Below are 23885 nucleotides of genomic sequence, written 5' to 3' on the forward strand. Positions count from 1 at the left end.
GTGGGCCCCACACCCAATCTCATGAGTCAGAATGCCTCGGAGAATGGCCAAGGAATCTGTGTTTGCAATACAACTTCCTACGCCAATTTCCTGGCAACTGATTTCATACTGGTTTGTAGCTAGGTCTTTGGGAACCCATCCTCTTTGCCAGTTCAGGATCTTATATTTGAAATTAAACAGGTCATACATGGTCATATGATGGGTTAGAACTTTGTGCTCCAAAAGACAGGGCTTATCTTGACCTTAATCTCATCGCCATGCTTTCTATTCTAAGCGCTCTATTTCCAAAGTTCTCTATAGGGCAATAAGAATCCTATGACCTGTTATATACATCAGAGGTTTGTAACATGAATATTCATTTGGCTTTGTTTTAGTTTTTGTCTTCCTGTATGAATCTGGCTGTTTGTATCTTTTTTAAATCATATCATAGCAAAACTTTACAATTTATTTTTCAAAATATGAGTTATGGGTCATTTAAACAAGTAATAGAGGGGCCAGAGAGATAATACAACAGGAATAGCTCTTGCCTTGCATAAGGTCCCCTGAGCAATGCCGGAGTTATCCTTAAGTACAGAGCCAAGAGTAAGCTCTGAACATTGCTGAGTATGGCTCCAAAACCAATTAAGTAAATAAATAAATAAATAAGTATAGAGGGCATGCTTTATTGCCTTCAATAAGGAGCATGTTGACAGTTTTGGGAGCTAACTTGTCATCTCATCTCCTTACTCTATGAAAGCTGCATAGAACTGCAAGGCAAGTAAGTATTAAGTGCCCAGATGAATTAAGTGCATAACTAAGTTTTCAGTCACTAGTGATCAGTGTGAACTGGAGAAATCAAAGTTTGAGCTGGAATGATGATAATGACAATAAAAATAGCTCTTAGTAATTATCAAATCTTTGCTATACTTGAGGTATGTGCTAAGCAATTTATAATAAAATTCTGATTCCTCCTTTAGTCTTCTCTTTGTTAATAGGGGTCAGCTCATTCATGAGCTGATTCTAACAAATTCTACCCTGTCATCTGAATCCATGGTCTCTCATCCAGAATTTTCCACTTTCACTATCTTCATAACTTGGTCACTTGGTTCAAACTTACCTCTGACCCCCTCACCCTCTCTTGCCCAGATTGTTACAGTGACATTACCATCAGCCTTCCTTTCTCCATTAGCCCCCACAGGAGCCTATTCTGCAATCTAAGTGATAACTTGTCACCATTTTGCTTAGAACCTTCCAGAGTAAAGGTCTTGAGGGATCATATAGAGTTGTAATTTTGTAATGGAAAAGTCATTGTCCATTTCTGCTTGGGGGGAGCTCCAAGAAGAAAGCTATTATGGAAGGAAATTAATTTGGGAGGTAGCAGGATTTTAAGGGTGTTCTTGGTAGCATGGAAACAGCTGGGAAGGAACTGAAATGTCATTGAAAAGCTTTTCCTTGGGCCAGCGTGATGTGATATACAGCAAATAGGGCATTTGCCTTGCATGAGGCCGACCTGGGTTTGATCCCCAGCATCCCATACCATCCCTGAGCACTGCCAGCAGTGATTCTGAGTACAGAGCCAGGAGTAACCCCTGAGCATTGCCGTGTGTGACCCCAAATGCAAAAAAAAAAAAAGAAAGAAAGAAAAACTTGTCCTTAAATTGGTCTAATGATAATTTGTATCACCTGAGATTTTTGAGACTGACACTTGAATAGTATTCAGAAGGTACTAATACACAGAAGATGATCAATAATTGTTACCATTTAGAATATATTTTGATAGTAGAACAACTGTAGTCTGTATTCACCAAATTAAGAACTTCTCCTGATTTGGACTCCAGTAAAGAGCTTCTGTAGCATTCCAAAATTCATTTTCTTCAAATCTAATTGAAAAACATTGTGAATAAATAAATTGGAGTGTTCAGCTGTTAAATCTGAGTTGAAGATATTTTAGTGTTGGAGATAGGGGAATTAGGAATAATTTTAGAATCATAAAAAGAATCTTTAATTTTTTTCTTTCAGAATTGTTTAGATCAGTAGCTTCTAAACTTGTTTTCATGAGAATCACTTATAGATCAGAGGGTTCATTCCAGGCCCCCTGATCCAGAGTTGGGGCTAGGCTAGGACTCAAGTTACAGCATCGTATCTCTTAGATGATTTTGAAGATCGTAAATCTCTGATTCTCAAACTTGTTAATTTCTTTTTTCCATATTTTTTTTTCTCAGAATTTGGCTCTTGGTTCTTAAAAAGTCTTAAGTGTTAAGATGCCTTTCTAGCTTTCTAATAGTAGAACAGTTTTACGGAGGGACTCAGAGACCTGAGCCTAAAGAAACCACCTATGACTCCAAGGGAAGGAGCTGAACCTGCAAGGATACCCGGCAAGGCCTTATTTCTCCTGACAGAGGAGTACTGGTTAAACCCTAGAGAATACAGGAAAAACAGGTTGCTTCACCTCTTCAGTAACAAGAGGGTCAGAAAGAGTTCTGCTTTAGTCACCTTTGAGACTCATACTGAAATCTTGGGAACCAGCACTTCTGCACAAAGTGGCAGGGTTGGTGGTGAAATGAGGCTTCGTGTGACGTGTGACATGTTCCACTGCCCTGCAGTGGACACGGCAATCTCATGAGTTTCTCTTAGATCTTTTTCTCTCAGGTCTTGCTGTCCTTTTGTTGGCCCAAGTTAAGAACACCTGTTGTCTCACACACAAGAAAGTAAAGTATGATTTGCAACTCTTTACTCCTTCTCGCTGAGGAAAGTGATAAGGGCACCATGGTCTTATATATACATATAACACTACATTTATATATATATATGTCTATATACCACAATTTATGTATTCACCATTCTATGGTGATATTCCATTATTCTCCAGTTTTATATCTGTGAATTTTTAATCTCAGCAACTGGGCTATGACAGAAAAAACACAACTCTGGAAATTATTTTCATTGACTTGAGCCAGTGTAGGAGGGGTGTGGTTTGGGCCACACCTGACAGCATTCAGGGCTTATTCCTAGCTTTGTGCTCAGGGATTTCTCCTGGTGCTCCTCTTCTGGGAGACACATGTGGTGCTTTGGATCAAACTGGTGTTGGCTGCGTGTAAGACAAGCACCTTAACCCCTGTATTATCTCTTTGGTCTTACATTCCGGGTTTATAGAGTAAGGATCTGAGAACAAATTATCTTTCATTTTCTTGGTGGGAAAGCCTGCCAAGGGGAGTTTCTAGGTCCCAGGAGCCACTCTCAATGATACTTGGCCAACCAGGAAGGACTCTTCACTGATGAGGTCTGATGATGTGGTGCTGCTTGGGACCAATGGTGCTGGAGATCATCAGGACTGTATGCTATGATTTTGGGGGAAGGGAAGACATCATGTCTGGTTTCCGATCCCCGTACATGCAAAACATGCATTTTCTGAGATATCTTCCGATCCCCGTACATGCAAAACATGCATTTTCTGAGATATCTTCCCATATACTTGTTTTTATTTTCCTGTTTTTGTTCTTTTTGGGGTGAGGGTCACACCTGTTGACTTACTCCTGGCTCTGTGTTCAGGGGACTGACCATATATAGTGCCAAAGATCAAACCCGGGTTGGCTGCATGAAAGGCAAACATTCTACATGCTGTACTGTGCCTCACTGTCTTTTTTAAGATCTGAATTTATGATTGTTAGTAATACCTTAGATATTACTAATTGCTCACTTATATAATGGAGAAAACAATGCTTTGGGGAAGTGAAAAACAAACAAATAACCCAGATAATAAACCACCATTACTATTAACAAATTTGGGTTATGTTGACCTGTTCTGAGTGAATGTCACTGTCACTGTCACTGTCATCCCATTGCTCATCGATTTGTTCGAGTGGGCACCAGTAACGTCTCTCATTGTGAGACTTATTGTTACTGTTTTTTTGCATACCAAATATGCCACAGGTAGCTTGCCAGGCTCTGGGGGCGAGATACTCTCGGTAGTTTGCCGGGTTCTCCGAGAGGGGCGGAAGAATCGAACACGGGTTGGCCAAGTGGAAGGAGAAAGCCCAACCGCTCTGCTATGAATGAAGTCAATAATTTTTTTTTTAATTTTTATAAAATTTTTGGGTCTGGGATTGACAGTTCAAATGCTAGGGCTTGAGGAACTGGAACTGCTAGGCTCCTGTAATTGTTTATGACTTTGAAAGGCTGAATGTAAACTCTGAGGAGCTACCAGGTTTTGTAGAAAGAATGAAGCAACCTGTGTTCTAGTTCTGATTTCTGAAATTTATTGCCACTTGCTAGTAAGAAAATTATAATTGTGCTTGTCATGTTATGCTCCATTCTGGGAGAGAAGGACATTGTGACTCTGGATTTTGGCTAATGATAAAATTAGCTGGTGCCAACCAGAGGTGGTTTATGGGTGTGAATGCTGAGTTGTCAGAAACAGGGGACACACGCCATAACCATGCCACCAGACCCTGTGCCAGGCTGTTTCATTTTGGGCATCCCAGAGGGGAGCCGGTGAGACCTCTTCCCATCTCAAGGGACCCAGCCCCAGAACCTGAAAACCTCCAGAACCCAACTGACGCCATGCTCATGGTCACTCTCCACATGGTCTGGCTGAACCTCACCCTCAGCTGAGCATATTTCTGGACCATGTGGCTGTATTCACAGCCACAATGAAACTCATACTTCACACCACCCATACTCTGAAATATGGTGGTGGGAAGATGTAATGATGGTGGGATTAATGTTCAATATTAAATGTAATCAAGTACTGTGAATATTTTATAAAATTTAAAAAAATAAAAGAAAGAAATTTATAATAGATCCTTGAACAACAGAAGTTTTAACTGCTTAGGTCTAGGTTTTTGATTTTTTTCTTTTTAACCATTTTTTTGTAAATGCAGTGGTTTTTTTGTTTGTCTGTTTGTTTTGTTTTTTAATCCAGTGGGTAATAACTGTTTTTCTGGATTTCGACTTGAGGGACTGGTTGAGTGCTCCTAATCCCTGACATTGATCAAGGGTCAATGAATTTAACTATTCTAAGACTTTTTTCCTGGGTAGAGGGGCAGTCAGGGGTGTTGGGACCACACCCAATGTGGTGGTCAAGGCTTTATTCTGGCTCTGAGTTTAGGGAGCACTCCTAGTAAAGTTCAGGGTGCCAATGGTCCAAATTTTGTTGACCTTGTGCAAAAATAAGTGACTTACCAGCTATGCTAGCTCCCCAGATCCCTATTCTAAGACCTTTATCTATTAAGTGGGTGGATCTCTTGTGTGTCTTAGAGTTTTCCTAGAAACAAATAACAATATTAATATTTTAAAAAGCACTAATATTAACATTTTAGGATAAAAAATGCAGAGTCAATCAACTGAGTTCTGTGTGTGTATCTGATTTTTGAAAGATTCTCATGTTTTATTTCCTTGGAGGTCTGACATCAGTGTTCCTGATATGGTTAAGATCTTTTTTGATCCTAATTTTAAAATAAAATAAAGCTAAATTAATCAGTGTGCATCTGTAATCAAAGGTTGCTGAACTTGCTTTTCATATTTAGCACTCAGTTCAGACTTCAAAATTCCAAATAAAAGAGGTTCCACCTCAGCACACTGAAATTCTTTCTTTATGGCCAGTGAAATGAAAAGGTATCCCCCAGGAAGCATAGTGCCTTATTGAAAAAGTATATTATGGGCAAAGAATCTTTAAGAATTAATTTTGACATTACACTTAAATGTGAGTTTTAAGGAAAGTTTATTTTCTGGAGTGTGAGCCAGCCAGTAATACCAGGGCTCTTGAGGTAAGCTCAGTGAGAAGCATGCAGATATTTTCTGTGTCTTCTCCCGTTGATTCTGAATGATCTCAGGATCAGGGCTACAAACGGGTTTCTCTCAGGACAGTTTTAAATATCAGAGATAGGGACCGAGAATTTGGACTAGACACAGTGGTTGTGATTGAATCAAGTACTTATAATGTTTTCCATAAATTATTTAGGTCACTATTTTTTGTTTCTTTTCATTTTGGCCACATTTACCTGTGCTCAGTGCTTACTTTTGGCTGGTCTGATGGGGAAGATCATACGGGGCGTTGGGGATTGAACCCAGGTGGGGCCATCCACGAGGCAAGTACCCTACCCACTATACTATCTCTCAGGCCCCTAGATTCTTGATTTATTCATAGGAAGCTGGCTTGAATCTGTTGATAGCAGTCCAGAGCAGGAGAATTCACCCCAACTATCCCCACACTCCCATCCCTACTGAGTTTATCAGCCACCTCCCCACCCTGCTGCCCTTCTGTCTATAAAGCAAACAGCCCTAGTCTTCTGGAAGGGAACTTCAGGCTCTGAGCTCAGAGCTCTGTGCTGCTTCATACTTCAGGTGTTGGTTGGGCTTCTGCTCCAACCTTACGTGGAGGATGCTGAAGCCATCACTTTCCTATGCAACTGGTATATGTGTGTGTGTGTGTGTGTGTGTGTGTGTGTGTGTGTTTGACTATAGATATCTAACTTATAATTGAGTTGTCAGATCAGGACAGGCATCTTTTAGGTGACTGTTTGGAATTAGAAGAACCCCTGGGCCACAGTGAATACATATCAGAAATGATTCACTAATAAAAATTTTAAAAATGAAAGAAATGCTTCCCAGGTGGGGACACCAGATTGGCTTTTTTTCTTTCACACAGCCCACTCTAATTGGCTCTTAGTGCTGTGCTAAAGGACTGAGAGATACTGTGGACACCTCTCTGAGGTCTAGAAGTGGCAGATGACCTTGAATTCAATAGCAGCATTGTCAGTAGATGGTATGTCTTGTAATATCCCTTTTCTTAGAGTTTTGCCAACAGCCAGGTCTATTTCACCTCCTGATTCACTTTGCTCTCTGGGCTTCTGATTCAAAGGTTTTTAAGTGTAGATAAGTGTCACACCACAGAGCAGTTGAAAAAGCGTTAGTGAAGGACTTGTAGAGAAGCAGAGAAGCAGATGATAACATACTGCTGAATCCATCTGGGTTTCCTCATGCTTGTTTTTTCAAGTGGAGACAATGACGATGCTTCATATTTTTGTTCTGTCAGTGTTTTGAAGATCTAAGGCATATGATAGTCGCTGCACCTTACATCATTATTCTAACCAGTGATTCCCAGTGTGTGAAAATGAAGGGCATTGTTTTTATGAATACTTGCCTATTTTAACAAACATAACTAAGTGAATGAACAATAGGCATTGTTTCATCTAATATTAATGTCCACTTTCATGTTTAAATAAATATCTTACTCTGGAACTTTAAAAGGAGAGGAAGTTAATGGGTCATCTCATTTTACTTACATAAGTGTAGTATGCTCTGCAATTTCAACATCCTTGGCTTAATGGGGGATTATTTTTATTATTAAAATGGAAGATTATTTCATATACATGGGGATTTACATATTCCTATTTACATGTCTCAATTTCAAAATACAGAAAGTAAACAACATGCATAAATGTAGTTGTAGGTAGGCACTATTCTAATATGAGGGTCTCTTTTTTGCACATAGTTTTTTTAAACAATATTTTATATTTGGCTCCTCTAATATCTTATAAATTTTCATCATTATGCACATTCTTCAGAAAAGTTTTGGGGTTTGTAGTATTCAACTTTACTATATTTACTGACTGTTAAGACTGATTGAAACATTTGTTCTGATCTAAAATAACTGGTGTATAAAAGTACCCTTGCCTTTCTTATTTATTTGATATCTTAGATGTAGAAGTATTGAGTTAACTGACTTGCACAATTTTAGAACTCTTGATATATACCTTTCTATTGGTATTTAGAGGGCAGTGGTGTCTCTTGCATATAAGGGTAGCCAAGCCCTGAATCCTAAGCCACTGAGAGAAAAGAGAAAGTAAATGTGTGTATTTGTGTTCTCAAATATGTGGCTAACTGGGGCTGGAGTGTTAGCACAGCAGGTAGGGTATTTGCCTTGCATGCAGTCGATCCGGATTCGATGGTTCGATTCCAACCATCCCATATATGTCCCCCAGCACCACCAGGAGTAATTCCTGAGTGTAGAGCCAGGAGTAACCCCTGTGCATTGCTGGGTGTGAGCCGAAAAACAAACAAACAAAAAAGAAAATATGTGGCTAACTTAGTAATGTGCCAGTCAGAAGTGTTATTCTACTCCTTTAACTTCATTTCTTCTATTACTCGTGAATGTGAGTATCTTTTCCAACTAAGTTCTTGAGGATTTAGGAAGGGCTCTCATTCATCTTTGATTGCTCTCCTGCCTCCCACCAGTACACAGTATAGTTCTAAGAGAACTGAATCTGTCTATTTACTAAAGTAACAAAGGGTTTTTTTTTTTTTGTATCAGATAATAAACCTCATAAAACGATTCATTCAAACTCAGCATCCTGTAATTCAAATAAACATGAGAACAATGAGAAGATGGCTTTGAGAGTGTGCTATTAATGAATGGAGTTGTTGAATATTTGCTGCTGAAATACTATTGTTAAAAAAAATATCAAATGCTAGACTGTTGTATGAATTGTGGGGATATCTTTTCATGCCCTTTCAGCTTAATCGCAAGTACTTATCTTCAGATTTAATATCTTCATTTATGATTATTTTGTCAGATTCGGCTTTATGTTTCACTTGTTGCATTTTAACAAAGGGCACAAGCTGCCTTATATCTTTAATTCTATTTTCAATTGATTGATTATAGTTCGGTGGAGCAAGGAGGCTCCCTGATAGTATTTTCTTACTATTCACATACTGTGTTTTTGTTATGTAATTCTCAGGTTTCATTCTTTGTCATCCACTGCTGCTAAACCTATACTTATAGCACAAGGCAGATTATTTTCTGTGATTTTTAAATGAAAGTAACAGACGTATGGTCTCAAGTTGGTTCCACGAAAGAGAAATTATTTTCTTTTGCTGTGTTTTCCTAAGAACCAAATGTCTCTGCTTAAATTATTAATTGGAAAGTCTGATTTCCTACTGTGTCATTTGTAATTCAGGGACACATTCTGGGGAAAATGTATTGAGTAATAATCTCCTAAGGGAAGGAGGTGCAGGGCTAACTCTTTTTATCTCTTTCTGATCTAAAAGTTAATGGGAAACAGTCAATACCCACAGCTGTTCTTCTGTATCCTTGAAAAAAAAATTCCTTGATCAAAATACTTGATCTAATAAAATGACTCTTTCTCTATTCTACTTTTGACATTCAAATTGATGGATAGAAGGATAGGTGAAGCACTTTAGTAACAGAAATCATTTATTATTTTTAATCAATACACAAAAGTTAAAAACTCCAGAATAATCTCATTATAATATAGCCAAATCCTAAAGTAATTTTGTTGATTGCTGCACCCAGTGGTGATCAGGTCCTACTCTTGCTTCTGTGCTCAGGAATCACTCCTGAAGACAATGTATGTGGTGCTGGGAATCTAACCCAGGTCGACTGCTGTACTACCTCTTTGACCCACTAAAATAATTTTAAATCAAAGTAATGATTAGGAAGAGCATAGTGCCTGATGGAAAGTTCTTTTGGAAGCTCCTTCTGAAAGCTTCCATTTGCCTTTTGGAAAAATCAGCTTTAACTATTGCTCATCAGCTACTGTTTTGTGTTTCTAATTTTTTTTGTACATTGATCAATTAGCAGTAATATTTTTTATAAACGTGAGTATGTTCCTTATTCATACTGTTTACTCAATTTTAGTCCATTTTGTTTATCATTTTATGCATATCAAAATGTTTGGGTAACATTTTTAGAAATTTCAGTATACAAAGTAGGGATAAGCAGTTTGCATCTTGATCTTACCAAATCTTTAGAATATTTGTTTGAAATAGGTGTAATTGCGCTTATTTTACAGTCGTGTATGGAGGCTCGAAGTGATCTATAATGCACATGATAGAATCTAAGTGTTTGTGAAGTGTCCAGGTACAGATTCTTGGCCTTCACAGTACTTAGAGTCTATAGCATAGCACTAGTAAATAGAAAGTAGTGGATATAACATACAGAGAAAAGAAAGGTATAGGATGCTGCAGGACCCCAAATTAAAATATGATAGAACCAATGATTTGAGGAAACCAGAGAGCTAGTGCAGGGGCTAAGCTGCTATTTTGCATGTGAATGACACGGGTTCAAATCCTGGCATTGAATATGGTCTCCTGAGCACCTCCAGGAGTGATCCCTGAGTCAGAAGGAAGACTTGAGCACCATCAGATGTGGTCCCATCATTCCACCCCACAAATAAAAGATTTGAAAAGGCTTTCGGAAAGCCCAGTATCTGAACTAAGTTCAAATAACATTTTTGGTGATGGTGGTGGGTGTGGGGGGAGGTTTGTGGTTCGTGAGTGCAGCCTGTACAGAGCCTCCTGGTAAGACAATGAAGAGCAGCATGCACAGAGTGTATGGGGTTGCAGCAGCTAGATCAGGAACTAAGCAGCATCCCCTAGATCAAATCAGAAGTGGTATGTACACTTTAACCAACCAGGCTGCATTCTGAGGGAAATTGGGACTGTTAAAGGATTTTATGATAATTTAGGGGAAAAAAATGATAGCAGGTCTTTGGTGGAGTCACTGAGACAGCAGCAATTCTGTGTGGATTGGAGAAGCCATCCTCATATTGAGCCTCAGATTAGGTGTGGATTTTAAAGGGGAGGCAGCGTGAACATGAGGTGCTGCTCACGGACAATGGAAGGGTGGTGATGGTGCTGAATTGAGCATTTTTGCGCCTGAGACATCTTTGGGCTTGTGGACAAAGTCATATTCATAGTTATCAGCATAGTTATGGTCATCACCATCAAGATGGCACGTGCAATTGTTAGAATCACACGAGGAAACAATTTTTTGGGGGGGATCACACCCGGCGATGCACAGGGGTTACTCCTGGCTTTGCACTCAGGAATTATTCCTGACAGTGCTCAGGGAACTCTATGGGATGCTGGGAATCGGACCCAGGTTGGCCCCATGCAAGGCAAACACCCTACCTGCTATACCATCGCTCCAGCCCCCACACAGGGAAACAATTGTAAGTGAAGACAGGTCTCAGTGAAATGGTGCAGAGCTGTAGAGCACCTGTGTTGGATAGAGATGGTTCTGAGTTCAAATCCTTGTATCTCAGATGTGCCAAGCCCAGTTGCTCAGGGCAGATCTATGTCATGGGAGCCTGGCTGCCTGTGATCCCTGGTGAAATAAGTGATTTTCGAATACATGCAACCTAGTGTGGGTAAGCACCACAAGATGGGTGTAGGTACCCCAGACTAACACTGCAACTCTAAAGGTGTTCTTAATGCCGTGGCAAATAAGTGTGGTCCCATGTGATTACGTATGTGAGAATCAAAGTGACACTCCCCCACCCAGTGAGCATGTGTATGAACATCACAACTAGAGTACAAACCTCAGCACCATAGAGAAGTTCACAAGCACTGAAACCTGATGTGCAAGTCCCCTACTAAAAATGTATGAGCACCACAACCTGATGTGTATGCAGGCCCTGGTCCTTCTGGTCCTCCCAATAAGAAAAAGGGAAGGGGAAGAGGGGGAAGGAATTCAGAAAAAGAAAGATGTGTAAACTGTAAACTAAGCCTCTAGAAGCAGCAGTATTAAAAGAACAAAAGAGGAGGCATCAGTGAAAGTAGAGAGAATCTAGAATTAGTGGGTTCCATGTTTATCAGGATAATGTGTTGATTCTGGACTTGAGGATATTTTGGTATCCATCTATTTCACTGTAGATCCATGCATGTAAGTTAATTACAATATCACGTAAGGGCCAGGCACATTGTAGGGATGCAGGTGTAATAAGCAGTGAAAGAATACATTAGGTCTTGCTCTCATGGAGCTTATAGCTTCTCCAGATCCTACAGGATCCCTGTGTAACTGACTTTGATTGTCCGTTGCATTCACCATGAATTATGATGAATGCAAATTCAAGATACTAACTGAATCCTTTGGGTACTTTTTCAGGGCCTTTTCTTTACTGTGATTAAAAATAAAGATTAATAAGGTTATATGAACTTTTCTGGGGACGTCACTTGAGAAATTGCTTTAAAAAGAAATTCGGAATACCCAAAACACTATTAAATGCCTAATGTTAATGTGACCATAATGTTATAGTCAGGGATGATTTTATTCTCTCTCACAAATAACAGGGTTTACTACTATAATGTAAAATCCCAAAGAGAACTTCCTCTTTTTCATATTTTCATGCCCCAAAATATTTCTTTGCTGCCATCTAAGTATTTTTAACAATAAATACCAAGAAATGATTTTTATGTCCAGCTCTACCAAAAACTGTGTAGTCAAAAAACATGATTATGGAACTTTTCCATTCACTTAGGACCATTATTATGTCATAATATCTCATTTATAAAATTGTCTGACATCCTTGATTTTAGTAGCCAACTAAATACAAATTTGATTGTTTTATTCCTATTTAGACGCAATTTTACTTAATATCAGTCTGAATGTACTAGAACTTACCAAGTCACTGGTGAGTGCATTTCAGGTGCTCTGACTTAGACTGTTAACGTACCTTTGTTCTTTATGATTGTTTGGCCACAGAGAGGGTAAAAGTGAGGACAGTTTGTTCTTTCTTATTCCTTGCTCAATTATGCATGTTAATATTAGAGTTGATGGAATGAATATGAAAAATAAGCATTTTAATGATAGCTATACATTTATTACAGATCTTTCATACACTTTAAACCGTCTTTTCTTTGAATGAGGTTCATTATTTGTGCATTTTGTAGTTTCAATCCATTTGCTACAGCTGCAATCCTGAAAAATGGCTCAATTATAACTATAAGATTGGTCTTAAAGACTCACTGATATCTCATGGAAAACTTTGAAAAACATTCTATTTAAAGACAATTATGCTTGAGTATCACATTTTCTCCTTTTCTGTTCTAGCCTTTAGAGATCATTACCAAGGCCATTTGCATGAGAACAGATTTTTCTTTCAAGCTCTTAGTTTCTTGCACTTCTCTTTGAGCTGTCCATTGCTGCACGCTTAGCTCTTCCTCACTGGGGTGCCCCACTGCTGCCTATGAGAGCACCCAGGTTCACATGGCCCTTTCCTAAGTGTCCATAGAGTGCTTGTGATGGTTCCAGTTGGCACTGAGCAGCAGGTGCCATAAAATATAATGAAATCGTAAGCCAAATTAGAAACGGTGGTGAAGCTTTTCATGTGTTTGATCTTAAAGGAAGAAAAGTGTTCATAGAGTTCATAGAAAGGTGCTAGAGATCAGTTTTAATTAATATTTTCAGATGAACTCAATATCTACTTTTATTTGTTGTTCTTTTTAAATATCTATCTATCTATCTATCTATCTATCTATCTATCTATATTTATGCCTCTTGGAGAGCCCGGCAAGCTACCGAGAGTATCCCACCAGCACAGCAGAGCCTGGCAAGCTACCTGTGGCATATTCGATATGCCAAAAACAGTAACAGTAGGTCTCATTCCTCTTACCCTGAAAGAACCTCCAATTGTTGGGAAAGACGAGTAAGGAGAGGCTGCTAAAATCTCAGGGCTGGGAGGAATAGAGATGTTACTGGTGCCCGCTCGAGTAAATCAATGAACAACGGGATGACAGTGATACAGTAATGCATATATATATATATATATATATATATACATATAACATCTAGACATGGGAAATTGCTTTGAAAGAATTGTGCTTCTCCATATGGAATATTAATCTATTGCCTTGTTCTAATTTTTAATATTTTTTTCCTCATGAATTGACTCATTCCTTCCCCTCCCCTCCTATCCATCCCTTCCTCATCTGACATCATTTTAGTTTAGGTGTATAACATGTTTCACCAAACATTTATTAATAACACTATCTGGAGGTTTTTTTCCCCTTGTAATGACAACTTCAGAGTTATTCTCTCAGCAGCTTTCAAATTTCTATAGTGTTCTGAGCTCTAATCACCACTGAACAGTACATTCCCAAGACTTCTTTCTTTTGTAACTGGAAGCAGGTGACATTTGACCCCTGCTCTCTCATCACTGGGGAGAGTCTGTTCTCTTCAGTGCAATCACATGGTATTTGTTTTCCTCTGCCTTATTTATTTCATTTAGCATAATATATGTATTCTTCTTATAAAGTCCTTAAGAAGAAATCAGATGACCCGTTCTTATTAAGATTTGACTTTTTTTCAACCACACTAACTTAACACCATGAGTGTATGTAGCCATGAAATTGGGAAAGTAATAGGTTTAAAATATTCTTCATTAGAATTAAAGTGGGAGGGAGCAAGTGGTACATGTGATCAACATAATGTGCACATATGAGGATTCCGTTTTATCTTATTCTGCATCTCAGGAAATTGTACTTTTTTTTTTAAAAAAAAGGAAACTGCTCTTGTCTCATATGAAGAACTCAACATTCTTTCGAGTTCATACTTGAACTCTGCCTTTTCCACTTTAAACCTCTCCTATCGTCAGTGATCCACAGTGTTAATAAAATGATTAAAAGAGGTAAAGTCACAGTGAGGAAGGACAGAGGAAGACTCACAGCGGTTCCTAAAACACTGTCTATTGTGTGGAGACTAGGATTCGCGTAACCTCCTTGTGGGCTTGAATGTGTGAAGCAGATGTCCTTCAGCCCAGGTCTGTGATTTCGTGCACTTGCCATCCTGCTTTCAGCGCTGCCATTTGCAGGCGTATATCCAGAGCCCAGAAAAATGGTGCAGAACCACCAATGGGAAATTGGCTCGATTCAGAGGGAGACTCAGACTGGTAGCAGGATTGGCCACTGAAGCCTCCCATGTGTCATCATGTTTAGAAATGGGACTTTCTTCTAAAAGATGCTGCTGCTGAGGTGATTAGAAGATGAAATATCAAAATTCTTGTAGAGGGATGGGTGTTTGATTATTGTGTGATTGTAACTCAGACATGAAAGCTTGTAACTCTATCTCATGGTGAGTCAATAAAACTTTTTAAAAATAGAAAAAAAAGAACTATCAACATTCTTTTCTTTCCTAACTGTAATTACTTAATTTGTGTGGTGCTGAGGTAAAGGTAGAAGCTCTTTCTAAAGATGAGTAGTTTTTGAATTAAAAACAAACGAAATGGGCGCTGGAGAGATAATACCAGCAGGTAAGGTACCTGCCTCACATGTGACCAACAGGAATTTGATCCTTGGCACCCAATATGGTTCACTTTTCCCTGCTAGGAATGATTCCTGAGCTTAGAGCAATCAGTAAACCAGCGAGTATGTATCCCCCCACACACACCCAAGAAAATCACAAAACTGCACACAAAAATCATTTTTCCTTCTTCCTTTTTAAGTAGAAGTATTACTAGGATCATAATAGGCTTGTGGGTTAGGGCAGGAACCAAATTCTCTTCTCCTATCTACAATGCAGGTATTCTACCATTAAGCTATGTGTTTGGGTCCAACAGTTACTGAATTTTATGTTTAATGATAACTTGAAAATAGTCTGAGGATTCAGATATGCTGTGTGGCAAAAAGTATCCTACAAAAGCTGACACTGTCCCTATTTCTTGCGCTGAAGTAAACATTGCTCTGCAACATTTTTAAATTTTGACAATTATATAACTTCAAGAACTCTTTTATTTTTTTGCTTTTTGGATCACACGTGGTGATGCACAGGGGTTACTCCTGGCTCTGCACTCAGGAATTACCCCTGGCCATGCTCAGGGGAGCATATGGGATGCTGGGATTTGAACCCGGGTCAGCCGCGTGCAAGGCAAACTCCCTACCTGCTGTGCTATCTCTCCAGCCCCAACTTCAAGAACTTTTTATTTGAATATAAAATATGTTATACAAAGGTGACTGCTTAGAGTCTATTTATACTTTAGTTTATATTTGTTTAATGATAATTATTGAATGTCCACCACTTACTAGGACAATGCATGCCAGATAAAATGGTGGCATGGATAGTTTCCAGGAGGCTCAGAGAAAGAGTCATTGGGAGGTGTAAGAAACAGGGGACCATGGAAATGTGTTGTATTTGGGGATGAGAAAGATGGGAATGATAGTTCTGAGTTCAGCTCTGAGAGGTGCTGCCCCATTTGTACGGAGCGTCCCACACAGAGAGTTGGGGATAGACTGTTTGAAGACTTGGATCATACTCAACTTGCATAGGACATAGAACAGAGAACTAGGGAGGAAAATAATGAGAGATGGGGGTTAAAAAAGATGGAAGAGTGTCTTATAGTTCATAGTTTGGATGTAATCATGAGAAAGCTTCAAAGTCTTTCTTTTTTATTTATTTTTGGAGGATGTGAGCCACACCCTAGAGGTGCTCAGGCTGAGCTATAGGAATAGCTTTGCACTCAGCAGTGATGTCTTGGGTGCCCAGGGACCATATGTGGTACCAAATTGAACTGAGGTTGGTGGGATACAAGGCAAGCTTTTTAATCCTTGCACTGTCTCTCTGGCCCAGCAAGTTTTTTTTTGTGTGTGGTACCAGGATTTGAACTCGGGGTTTAGTCATATGGTACTCTATCTGAGAGCTATATTCCTAGAACCCTGTACTTTCATATAATTTCTTTGTGTATGTGGTCATGCCTCATTTTTCCATTTCCAAACTTCTTGTTCTTTAAAAAAAAATAACAAAAAAGTACATTCCGGATTTAACTGTATTCTATTTTCTTTATTCTCTTTTGCATTAATTTCAGTTTTTACTTTTCTCAGCCCTTTTTTGCTGGCTTATTTTGATACATTTCACTGTAGTTTTTAACTTTCTTAAGATAGCAAGTATTTAGTTCCGGACTATATTTCTTAAAGTTATGCAGTTTGAATGTTTAAAGCGGGGATTATGAGTAGGGTTGTTTCTTCCTTTTATAGCAGCTTAGTAGTATATAATTGAAAATGAGTATCATATTAGTGCCTGTTGAGATTTCACAGAGTTGTGTACCAGTCCTTAAAAATGCTTCTTCAGCTTTCAAATACCATTATATATTTTTAATGTAAAGTTTATAGATAAAGTAGAAGCGTAGTCCAGTCAAGTAGCATTTCAGAAGAGATACTAGGCAATAAGTTGTTTCCCTCATTTACTTCTCTAGAAAGCATTCGATGATAGTCTGAATTGTTTAAGAAATAACAATAAGTCAGAACCATCTGCGATCTTTGTAAATAATTATAAGTGAATTAGATAGGATGCAGTCATCTCTCTCCTGAGAAATACAGGCAGGCTCTTCCGTGCATGGAAGCATCTGATTGCTCATTCCTTCTTCATTTTCTACTTCCTAAAATATCACTCTCATTTCCTCAATTATAAAGCTTCCCTGGGAACAGACAGCATGATCTCACACCTAGACTTATTTTTCCCCTCATTGGTGTTGGGGGAAAGCATATGAAAAAATGTTTGTTACTCCTAGAGACCATAACACATTTATCTCTAGGTCATTAAGAACTTACTGAAAAGAGTTCTTAAACTGTTTGTTCAGTGGTTTTTAACCAATTTGCAATCTTTTACCTCTAGTTCATGGGCCAGCCTACAGATAAAAATGATTTGGTCAAGTTTTTTACCAACCACATAGATAAAGTTATTTAACATCTGTCACTGTCACTGTCATCCCATTGCTCATCGATTTGCTTGAGCAGGCACTAGTAATGTCTCCACTGTAAGACTTGTTACTGTTTTTGGCATATGGAATACACCACGGGTAGCTTGCCAGGCTCTGCCCTGTAGGCAAGATACTCTCGGTAGCTTCCTGAGCTCTCCTAGAGGGGTGGGCTGGAGCGATACACAGCGGGTAGGGCACTTGCCTTGCATGTGGCCGACCTGGGTTCAATTTAATATCTATGTGCTTTAATTCTAATCTGTGCATTTTTCAAATTGCTAATGTCCTATTAAACCATAAAACTTTTCTGATTTGAACACCAAGTTCTGGAAGGCTCCTCCCCACTTTAGAAGAATTGCTCCAACTTTTCATTTGATTGAGAGAAAGCATTTTGAAACTTGATAGTTACTGCCTGGCATTGAGCCTTTTGCTGCTGGACATGTTAAGGATTTTGGAAAAACTATAATACCACTTGTTACAAGACAGTTGTCTTACTCATAATTGATTGAAACATTGCTGAATTGCTTAATTTAAGCCAGAGTGTATTAGTAGGTAATGTTGATGCAGAGATGAAAGCACAGTTCTTTTGGCTTTAACTGGTTGGAGGAGACTGAGCAATTTAGAGCATACGGAAAACTGCTGTGATCCCAGCTGTTGTGGGATCACAGAGGAAGCTCTCTGCTCAGATGTGGATTGAGGTTGGGGAATGTACTGGGAGAGTTTTTAAAGAGAGACTACTGCTTGGTTCTATAACCGATCAAGTAGGTATGGAATAATAAGGAGATATTTCCACAACAACTTGGGAATTGTAGATAGGCAGAGGTAGGAGAGTGGCACATTGAAGAAATCATATATGAAATGTATTGAATTTGAACAACGATCAATGTTAATGGCAATTTTCTATCTTTTAATTCAGGTGAAGGAAATATAGCTGGTCAGATGTCTTAAAGAATGTTTTTGAAGAGGACAGACATATACAGGATCATTGCAACACCAGACGAGAAAATTAATTTTGGAGTAATCTTATTCCGGGGATGTAAGCAACATCTTTGGTTTTGGCTTAAAAGAGAAAATCTACCTACGGAAGAAGGAACTATCTGCCTTTAATGTCACATTGTAAAGAGCAATGTAATTAGATTGACATCCATCTTTCTGGTGAGACTTGGAACTTTTTTGCCTTGGTAGACATGAGCGACCCAAGGCAGTCACAAGAAGAGAAGCACAAACTTGGCAGAACCTCTTCAAAATTCAAAGAACCTTCCAGAATCATGCAGTCTGATGATTATTTTGCTCGGAAATTTAAAGGCATGAATGGCAACATGGCACCTGCCACTTCTTTAAATCCCTCCAATTCCAGTGAGAGTGGTGGTCCAGCTAATGGGACCCCAGCTATGCCCAAGATGGGTGTGAGGGCCAGGGTGTCAGAATGGCCTCCCAAGAAGGACTGTTCCAAGGAGCTTGCCTGCAAAACATTGTGGGAAAGCCAGTCTCAGGCCAGTTACGAGAGTGTCGCCTCCATATTGCACAACGGGCAGAATGACCAGAGCGATGGTCAGCAAGAGGAACAGCTCGATCTAGACTTTGTGGAAGCTAAGTACACAATTGGAGATATCTTTGTTCACTCTCCTCAAAGGGGACTTCACCCCATCAGACAGAGAAGCAATAGTGATGTTACAATCAGTGACATTGATGCTGAAGATGTCTTAGATCAAAATGCAGTGAACCCCAATACTGGGGCCGCCCTCCATAGGGAATACGGGAGCACATCATCCATTGACCGGCAAGGGTTATCTGGTGAAAACATTTTTGCTATGCTTAGAGGGTACCGGGCAGAAAGTTATGACCACAAAACTATGGCTCTTTTTGGGTTCCCCGAATTTTTCCCCTGCGATCCTGCAATCTCTCCCAGCCTTCATGCAGCTGCTCAGATTTCTAGAGGGGAATTTGTGCGCATCTCAGGATTAGACTACATGGACAGTGCCCTCCTAATGGGAAGAGACAGGGACAAGCCTTTCAAACGGAGGTTAAAGTCAGAGTCGGTGGAAACATCCCTCTTTCGAAAGTTGAGAACTGTTAAAAGTGAACATGAGACGTTCAAGTTTACATCAGATCTGGAGGAAAGTCATCTGGAGAGGGGCATTCGCCCTTGGAATTGTCAAAGATGTTTTGCACATTATGATGTCCAGAGCATTTTGTTTAATATCAATGAAGCCATGGCTACGAGGGCCAATGTGGGGAAAAGGAAAAACATAACCACAGGTGCTTCAGCGGCATCCCAGACTCAGATGCCAGCAGGCCAGATGGGCAATTGTGAGTCCCCTTTGGGGAGCAAGGAAGATCTCAACTCCAAAGAGAACCTGGATGCTGATGAGGGTGATGGAAAAAGTAATGACCTTGTCCTCAGTTGCCCTTACTTTAGAAATGAGACAGGGGGGGAAGGTGACAGGAGGATTGCACTCTCCAGGGCCAACTCATCATCCTTCAGTTCTGGGGAAAGTTGCTCCTTTGAATCATCGCTTAGCTCTCACTGCACAAATGCAGGCGTCTCAGTCCTGGAAGTACCCAGAGAAAACCAACCAATTCACAGAGAGAAAGTGAAGAGGTACATCATAGAACACATTGACCTTGGGGCCTACTACTACCGCAAGTTCTTTTATGGGAAAGGTAAGGAAGAGCCGGGGTATGTGTGTGTGTGTGTGTGTGTGTGTGTCTGTGTGTGTGTGTCTGTGTGTGTGTGTCTGTGTGTGTGTGTGTGTCTGTCTGTCTGTCTGTCTGTTTGCCTCCGGGATTTTCTTCAGGGTCACTTGTATTGTGTTGGCATGTTGAAGACTGTAGTCTCCTGGACTCTCACTTGCTGTCTGTCATAGACCAGACCTTCAGCACGCCAGATGACTCCTCTTTATGAATCCCCAGTTTCCTGAATTGGCTGATTGGTCATTCCCAATGAGGAAATGCATTCTTTATTCTCCTGGCCAATTTGTATCATAAATGCTGAACCTTCTTAATATTCTCCCTATTAAGATTCTTCCTCCCTGATTAACTCTATACCTTTCTTGGCTTTCTCAAATCTCGCATTGTTTTGCGGCGGTTAATTTTCTTTTCCCTATACTTTCCTTCTACACTTTTCCATCATCTTTTTGTATGTCTCCTAGTTCCTATTTTGTGGTAAGATACTGCAAGTTGTAAATAAGTCCTTGTTGAAAGATTATTTAAATTAGCATAATAGGCATATTTAGTTTTCTGGCAATTCTGCTAATAGGCTTAAAGGTTATGATAAAAATAATTATTTGGCATTGTGAATTTGGAAATTCAAGTCATGTGATAAATTCCATTTACTTTGATCTACATCTTTAGACTTAAAGTATGCAGTCCTCCAAAGTTATGATTTTTGTTTTGTTTTGCTATTTTTTGAACCACATCTAGCAGTGCTCAGAGCTTGCTCCAGGCTCTGTGCTCAAGAGTCACTCCTAGTATGACCTGGGGAGCAATATGAGGTGCTGGGGATTGATTTTGGGTTGGGCATATGCAAGGCAAATGTCCTACCCACTGTGCTAATGCTCTGGTCAGTCATATACTTGGATCCTTAGTATTTAAATAAATGTCCTCACTTCAGAGACATGAGAGTCCACTCTGTAAGTGATTGACAGAGAAAAATATTTCACAAATGTCAAAAACTGATGCCAGATATAAACTCCACAGGTACCTGACTGTCTTTTTAATGGGGACAGCTTATTGCCTTTGCCCTTTCCTGATAAGGCATCAGATCTCTCAGAGCTGTGTGCTGTGTGTTTTCAGTATCATCCATGAAGGATAGGAATTTCTCCCATTCTCTAGTATCACCTTATGGCATCTAAGGAGGCAGAAGTGGCCAGAGCCAGTGCTCGGATCCTTCTCTTTTTTTTCCCTTGTCATAAATAAATTGTTCTGTCACTGCTATGGAGAGCTTCAGGCTAACTGTTCTTTTGAATTTATTTGATCTTTATTTCAATCTTCCAAATGCTTGTGCAGAACCCATTTCTTTTCCAGAGTGTGCCGAGGCGTAATTCAGACTTCAGATCACTCTATCCACATCAGTCCTTGAAGTCTCTTTTATTATTTTCCCCTGGGCTATATGCTTTAATGAATATGTTTGCCACATAAATTGCAAGGATTAGATTAATAATTTGTCTTTTCCCTATTTTTACATAGATCCAAATTTAACCAGTCATCGATAATCATAATATCTTGAATTATATTCATCAGTAGACTGATTAGGATGTTGGATAAGCAGTAGGACTAAACTAGCAGGTATCTGTGTTGTGACTAGTCATGTAGTTTTGGTTATCTTTTAGTTCTCATACTGATAACATAATAGAATTGAAGTAATTTTGTCAACACGTCTTAGTTCCCTCTCGGTTCCCTGGTCCTGCCCCAGCTCTTTTTCAGATCTGGCTTGTGGTATGCATCTGAATTACCATTGTGATTGATAGCCTCCCAGCCAGTGAACTTTAAGAATCTTGAACTTTTTTTTCTTTTATTAAAAAATGTTATTGATTCACCATAAGATATAGTTACAAGCTTTCACGTTTGAGTTATAGTGACACAGTGATCAAACACCCATCCCTCCACCAGTGCACATTCCCCACCACCAATATCCCTGGTATACCCCCACCTTTCTCACCCTCCCACTGCCTCCATGGAAGACAATATTCCTTATACTCTCTCTACTTTGGGGCATTATGGTTTGCAATGCAGATACTGAGAGGTCATCATGTTTGGTCCATTACCTACTTTCGGCACACATCTCCCATCCCGACTGATTCCTCCAACCATCATTTTCTTGTTTATCCCTTCTCTATTCCAACTGCCTTCCCCCCACTTGCTTATAAGGCAGGCTTCCACCTATGGAGCAATTTTCCTGATCCTTGTATCTACTGTCCTTGGGTGTCGGTCTCGTGTTATGTTATATTCCACAAATGAGCCCAGTCCTCCTATGTATGTCTGTCTCTTTCGGACTCATTTTACTTAACATGATACTCTCCATGACCATCCACTTCTATGCAAATTTCATGACGTCATCTCTCCTAACAGCTGCATAATATTCCATTGTGTAGATGTACCAAAGTTTCTTTAACCAGTCGTCTGTTCTTGGGTTATTTCCAGATTTTTGGCTAATGTGAACAGTGCTGCAGTGAACATCTAGATACAGATGTCTTTTTTACTGGGCTTTTTTGCACCTCGGGATATATTCCCAGAAGTGGTTCAAAAACTAGAAGAATCTTGAACTTTGTGTTTATTATTATTTACTGTGAAATAACTCCTGACTCACAGGATTGAGTTCATCAAGGCCCAGCACATGAGAAAATAAAATACACTGGGAAAGGAGAGTCTCTAGCTGGAAGTTATTTTTAGGAAAGAAGATCACAGGGACAGGAGTCAGGCCTCAGACACAGAGGTGAGGTAAAGGTGAGGTATATGTGTATATCTAAGTCCCAGAAACAACAACAGCTTAGGCATGAGATGCAAAACTAAAATAACCAAACTTAAAAATGTGCTAGGCTGGCAAGTAGGAGGCAGCCTGGGGACATTAATGAGGGGAAGTTGACAAAGTTGATACTTGTAGTAGGATTGGTGTTGGAACATTGTACAGCTGAAACTCCACTATAAGTAATTTTGTAAATCTAAATCACGGCACTTTATTTTTTATTTTTTTTAAATTTTATTTTATTTTATTAAATCACTGTGTGGAAGATTACAATGCTTTCGGGCTTAGGTCTCAGTTATACAGTGCTGAAACAACCATCCCTTCACCAGTGCCCATATACCACCACCAAAAAAAAAAAAAAACCCACACAGTACACCTCCCATTCCGCCCCCCCACCCCCTACCTTGTAACTAATAAGTTTCATTTTACATTCTGTTTACTTTGGTTACATTCAATATTTCAACACAAACCTCACTATTGTTGTTAGGAGTACCCCACTAGATTCAGACCTACTGTGAAGGACAAATAAGGTTGCGCGCGGCCGCGCGGTTTTGAATTTCTGTACTTTAACAAGAAGTCCAGGGAGATTTCTTCCAGATATTAGATAATTGCAGGCTTGAAAACCCAATCTGTGGTCGTCTTAATATGGCGGCCACCGCGCCCTTCATCCCCGGAGAGAAAGAGGCGAGAGAGAGAAATACCTTTCCCCTCCCGGGCGGGCACGGGGCCGAGGCCCAGTTCTCAGGCTGGAGACATTCTGCGAGGAGTTGCTCACACCGAAAGAGGCTTTGCTGGGTCTGGATTCACGCTTGTACAGCTGCGGAGAGGCCGCACATGCGCGCGGCCTCCGGGATCACATCTCGGCGGTGGGAGGGGCCGGTGTCTCCCACCTTCCCAAGAGCACCCTCGTGTCCTTCTGCTGCAGTTTTTGTCGTAAATCCCATCTGTGGTCGTCT

At 39.8% G+C, this 23885-nt stretch overlaps 1 protein-coding gene across 6 annotated transcripts in view; it reads left to right on the plus strand.

The window, feature by feature from the left end:
* Positions 1-23885, plus strand: part of SIPA1L2 (signal induced proliferation associated 1 like 2) — a 268964-nt gene that overhangs the window by 106316 nt on the left and 138763 nt on the right. For all 6 annotated transcript variants that reach the window (XM_055146847.1, XM_055146849.1, XM_055146850.1 and 3 more), the window contains one exon: positions 18382-20129. In XM_055146847.1, the coding sequence (XP_055002822.1) occupies positions 18653-20129 (1477 nt within the window). In that variant the 5' untranslated portion in view covers positions 18382-18652. The remainder of the gene's footprint in view (positions 1-18381; positions 20130-23885) is intronic.

This window comes from Sorex araneus, chromosome 9, assembly GCF_027595985.1.
Source record: "Sorex araneus isolate mSorAra2 chromosome 9, mSorAra2.pri, whole genome shotgun sequence".
Classification (NCBI taxonomy): domain Eukaryota; kingdom Metazoa; phylum Chordata; class Mammalia; order Eulipotyphla; family Soricidae; genus Sorex; species Sorex araneus.